Below are 6,000 nucleotides of genomic sequence, written 5' to 3'. Positions count from 1 at the left end.
AAAACTACCAATAAAATGTTCCCCCCCCCCCCCCAAAAAAAAACTAGACAATGTTGTGCAAGCATTATAAATAGAGATGTTGGGTTGTCGCACAAAACTACACTACTAATTGTAAAATAGTTACTAAAAACACTGAAGTACTGTCACGCTATAATGAAAAATGAAAATTATAGTAGACTTGCTACTTTGAGTAAGTTACTCCCCAACACAGCTAATGAAGTCATTTTCTGTGATAGTTCAGCAGTCTTCTTTTTTATTTGGAATTTATTTGGAATGACCCAAAATCAACTCAAAATTTGCATTCCAGAGAATAAGCGCTGTCACTCAAATCTTTGCAACAGTGTGATTAGGACAAAAACAGTTTAATTCCCTTCCACTCAAATCCAATTTCAGCAAATGTTTTGTTTTGTTTTCAGACGTCACTGCGAGACTCATGACGCCTGGAAAGGAGACCAAGCATTCAGCGAGAGAGATCAGAGTGAATATGGGGGTGGAGGGTCCTGAATCAGACGAGTGAAAGCCTTTGCTCACCAAAATCACACAGCTTCAGGATATCATTGGAGCTTATTAGGAGATTTTCAGGCTTGATATCTGCAAATTAGATAAAAAGGGATGGATATTTACTTAGTGAGCTCAATTTGTGTTGAAGACTCAATTTTGTACACAAAGATTACACAATCAATTAATAAGAAATGTGGATTGAAATTGCATAAAAATAGATACAATACATCACAGATGTTATCAAAGTTGATTCTAATTACTGTTAAATCACAACTACCTTAAATACTTAATTAAAATACAATCATATTCAGTTTTAAAACTATTAATCTAACCCTAGATTAATCTAACCCTAACCTAACCCTAACATTCAATAAAATAGACACACACACACACACACACACACACATATATATATATATATATATATATATATATATATATATATATATGAATTGTCTGAATTATCGGTAACTATTACTAGTCTTCAGTGTTGCATACCTATCTACGTACACATATATATACAGACAGACAGACAGAAACAGACAGACAGACAGAGACAGACAGACAAAGACAGACAGACAGACAGACAGATAGACAGATAGATAGATAGATAGATAGTCAAATAAATTAAGATTGCAATCTATAAACATCACAGAGTTTGTCATACCCCTGTGAACGATCTCATTTTTATGGCACCAGTGAATAGCTTTGATCAGCTGAAAGATGTAGCTTCGTACTTTATCAGGTGGCGGACCATTAGGCAATTCCTCCAACAACTCAAGCATATTCTGAAAAATACAGCAAAACACAAGCAAGACACTATCAACATGTCATCTCAACTACAATTCAGACCAGTACAAATGAATAAGAAAGTAAAAGAAGTGTTTTGAGCTGACCTTCTCCACATATTCAAACACTAGATAGAGTTTTCCCCGTCGACGGAAAGCCTCCTTCAGTTCTACGATGTTGTCTTGCTTCAGGGTACGGAGCATCTTGAGCTCTCGTAACGTCGTCTCTTTAACTTCCTCATTCTCTGTGGGAACACACAGGGGGTTAGGCAAGATTGAAAGGGGGCTTGTGTTTTCTTGAGTAAAATTAATGTGTTATGGAGCTCTCAAAGTAAAATGACATTATATAAGGCACTTCTCACAAACCTTTTTAAAGTATTATAGGTGTAAATCACGTCTTTTTGTTGTGAATCTCTAAAATATCAACCATCTATCATCAAAATTGAAAAGAAGCTACAAATGTATCTAACATGATGACATCATTTGGATCCTTTCTATAGTATGATGGAAAGTCAATCTCATGCCATTTTCTTGAAAGCTCAACCATTAATCTCTGTTAGCAACTGTTATTTTATTTAGGGGCCAAGCACCAAAGGTGCATAGGCACCTATTGTATCCTTTGGCATTCTTATTCTTCTTCTTCTTCCATTTTGGAAGTCTACGGCAGCCCATAGAACCGCTTGCGGGAAAGTTATAAAATTTGGCATACAGATAGAGGACAGTCTGATCTATCTATAGCAATCACCATAGAAAATTTGGAGTCTCTAACTCAATCCCTCTAGCGCCACCAACTGTCCAAAGTCCAAAGTGGCCTATATCACAAATATGATGGGTTTCCCCTTATGGTTTGTGCAGCATTGTGATTTAGCCTTTAAACAACTTTTGCAAATATATTCAAAACCACTGTAGGAAATTCAGAAATATAGGTCGTTGGCTATATAGAAGTGCCCAAACGACAAAATTTCAGAAGTCAAAGTCAGAAATTTGATTTTTTTTGTTCTCATAGATATGTGTCTATAACTCCAAAACGAAATGAGATATTTTCACCAAAGTTGACACACATACAATATGTATGGACGCACTCTGAGGACACAAAAAATGTGGTGGAACTGTGGCTCTTGGCGGCACTATAATTGAACAAAACATTAAATTGCCATTAACTACAATACAGTGTTCTGATATAAAATGCAATATTTTATGAATGCATTGGTGTACCATTACGAAACTGTATTTGTCATCAGCACCATGCCTGAAGGTTCTCAAAAGATTTCAAGATAACTTGACTAACTCAAGAAACAAGACTAACTTAGTTATAATCACATTTTTAAACAATGGTTATAGCTTTTGATTGATTCAGCCTATTGTCATGAGACGGGTCTTAATAGATTCCTTGGGTGACACCAAGAACATAGATAACAATATTGCCATAGTTGGCCAAGCTTCCTGTCCGCCATTTAGGTTTTCTGTGAAAGCCTACTTTTTTGAACTCCTCCTAGACCATTGGTCCGATTTTCGCCAAATTCGAATCAGATCTTGTTCAGGCCATGCTGGCAAATAGTTATAGATTTCATGTCGATAGACAAAACCGTTTTCATATACCGCATAAACGTAAGGCCTAGAGAACTGAAACTTGGTCAGATGCTAGTAGTATTGTTCACTATTCCGATCCAAAGACTCACTCCAATCTGCCTATCGGGGGCGCTACAGCTCAAAACAAACAAAATGGCTGATTTCCGGTATGCAAATATTTCCGCTATTTTGAATTTGATCTAAAACCTACTTTTGTGGACTAGTCCTAGGTTTTTCGCCCGATCGAAACCAAACCAGAGCAGAAATATTCTCTAAAGAGTGAATATCAATAATTATCAAAAATGTTTATGTTATGTTATGTGTGTTATAATAATCATGACCTGAGGCTACTTACACAGTTTCACCACAGCGCCACCTAGTGGTCTGGAGATATGATAGATGGTCATTTTTGCTTGTAACTTCTGAACACTTTTGCCAGAAATCACAAGACTTTTCTATTTAGATTCAGAGCAGCATACGGAGTCGAACGATACACAATTTTCCCGTGTCGGCCATTTTGAACTTTTGCTGAAAAATAGTATATTTTATGAATGTACTGACATATCGCTACGTAACTTGGTAAGTGTCTTTGGCACGATGCCCTGAAGGTACTTAAAAGGTTGGACCACAGCGACACTTTGTGGTCAAAAATTATAATTACATTTCAGAAATGCTAATAGCGTTAGAAGATTTTGTTCTATTGTCATGAGACTTGTCTTGATAGATTCCTTGGATCATACTGAGAACATCAATACCAATTATGCCATAATCGGCCAAACTTATTTTTTCGAACTCCTTCTAGACCTTTGGTCTGATTTTCCCCAAATTTCATCTTCATCTTCGGGTCCTTGCCGACAAAAAGTTATTACTGTACTGTACTGTAACCTCACACTGACCACACCATGAAAATCTGATAATAGTGCCAACTATTGGTGAAAAGTGATAAACCAATAAATTATATTACTAGTGATTATATTTATGATTTTTCAGCCATTTTGACTAAAATCATCCTAAAATGGCTTTCTTTACTCATTGTTGCAGTTGATCTGATGCTCCATGCCATGCTTAGCTTCTCATTTTGCCTCTGTTGTGCTTGGCCCCTTAATTGCTGCTTGCAGTTATTTTTTATTTAATTTTTTAAAAACTAAATATTTTATTCAATTTAATTGTATATTTCATAAACTTTGTCCATATAATTTTGATGTTTATTGTTGGAAAATGAAAATCACACAAATCAGGTTAAAAAATATATTCACATGTCCCAATTTTTTTAAACAGCAAACTTAATCCACAATAGGGCTGCACGTTCATAATCGCTCCATCTGAAAGCACGTGATGGAGATTTACTACTAATCACAGAACCGGCTTTACTGACGAGATGCGCATGACAATCGCATGCAATTTATCATACAGCCCTAATACAAAATCATTTTGCTGACCATTACTCATTTTTCAATCCTTGGGTAAAGTGTATATACCTAATAACTATCCAAACAGAGCCTTGGAGTCTGTGATTAATAATGTGAATTACTTTGTGTCATGGTAACCACAATAGTATTGTAGTTCATTTCAAAGTCTCCAACCAGTAAATTGCATGGATGAAAAAAGCAAGCATTTGGTTGTAACAGTCTTTTACCTTCGCTGTCCTTGAACTTCTTAATGGCCACAAGCTCTTTTGTCTCCTGCAAAACAGATATGTAAATCAGTTTGAGCTCTTTATCAAAAACAAGCTTTATTAGCAAGCTGTTAATGGACTCAAGATGTAAAACAAACAACTGGGAGTTGCACAAAAGGACTGAACCTAGAAGAACTACTTCCCGGCTGTATCAATGGGGTATTTTTCATGACAAAGCCCCTGACAATGCTTCTGCTAAATGGAACAATGTGCCTGTTTTCAAAGAATAGATAATAATTTTATATTCGGATGTCTAATTATTAGGCGGAAGTATTGCATGCACACATTTAGCCATGTGTTCACCAGCCCTTGCGGTGGAGAAATGTTCCCCCACAGTCAGTCACACAGAGTCCCTGTCATCTGTGGTGTTGGACGAAGCCTCTTTTGACTATCTTTATCATTCAGAGCTCTCAATTTGCACTACAGCACCCTTCACAGCGAAAGCATTAGATCACACTAGCTGCTAAAACCCATCCATTTATCACAATTCTGCACAGTAAACACTCACTCAGGACAAATTTCAGCCAGTATTATAGACTATAGTGCCCAGATAAATGGATATTAAACCATTATTCTTCTGGATTCTGAAGCCTGTGTATTTCAAAGGCAGTATTATAACTGTCCGCTGCTAACAAGTCTGATATGAAGGGAAACATCTAAATTGGGAGAATTATTTGGCACAGTTAAAGTGTGTGTTATAGGTTGTGCTATACAGCAAACACATTCAATAAGTGCTGACAGATTCACTGGCAAAAAGGTTTTACCATGTTTTTTTTTTTTTCATATATAATATATATATATATATATATATATATATAAAATGTGCACACACACATTACAAGTCTGGGGTCAGTAAGATTTAAAAAAATAAATTAATACTTTTATTCAGCAAGGACTGATAATGTTTCAAAAGATTTATTTTTCAAATAAATTATGTTCTTTTAAACTTTCTATTCACCCAAATTTTTTATAGATTTATAAGATATAAGAATTGTAAAGATATATAATATACTGTATATAATGCTAAGCAGCACAGCAGTTTTCAACAATGACAATAATAAGAAATGTTTATTGAACACCAAATCAGCATATTAGAATGATTTCTGAAGGATCTTGTGACACTGGAGACTGGAGTAATGTTATAATATTTTACAATATTGCAGTTTACTGTATTTTGATCAAGTAAATGCAGTCTTAGTAAGCATAAGAGACGTCTTTCAGAAACATAAAAACAAAAACAAAAAAAACTTAAAACCACAAACTTCGCAAGTACCACACATCTGATAACATCACTGTACCATGGTACCACCACATTATGTTTTATAAGGCTTATCAAGTCAAAAAGCAACAACAATGCACAGTCAAACAATTTATTGTTTGTAAACTCTTGGACAAAATCCATTAAATGTCCAAACTCTGAAGATTTCAGCACACCCCTGAGGCCAGCATTTGACCCAGCTGCAATTA

General features: G+C 35.4%; 1 protein-coding gene across 1 annotated transcript in view; it reads right to left on the bottom strand.

Annotated features, from left to right (window-relative positions):
• LOC107555921 (cyclin-dependent kinase-like 5) overlaps window positions 1-6,000 on the bottom strand; it is a 28,920-nt gene that overhangs the window by 9,087 nt on the left and 13,833 nt on the right. The window contains exons 4-7 of the mRNA XM_016238874.1: window positions 4,495-4,540; window positions 1,398-1,534; window positions 1,169-1,289; window positions 532-591 (exon numbers count right to left, since the gene is read on the bottom strand). Of these exons, the coding sequence (XP_016094360.1) occupies window positions 532-591; window positions 1,169-1,289; window positions 1,398-1,534; window positions 4,495-4,540 (364 nt within the window). The remainder of the gene's footprint in view (window positions 1-531; window positions 592-1,168; window positions 1,290-1,397; window positions 1,535-4,494; window positions 4,541-6,000) is intronic.

Source organism: Sinocyclocheilus grahami, unplaced genomic scaffold, assembly GCF_001515645.1.
Source record: "Sinocyclocheilus grahami isolate Dianchi unplaced genomic scaffold, SAMN03320097.WGS_v1.1 scaffold20.1, whole genome shotgun sequence".
Lineage (NCBI taxonomy): Eukaryota > Metazoa > Chordata > Actinopteri > Cypriniformes > Cyprinidae > Sinocyclocheilus > Sinocyclocheilus grahami.
This window is presented reverse-complemented; position numbering and strand designations above follow the sequence as displayed.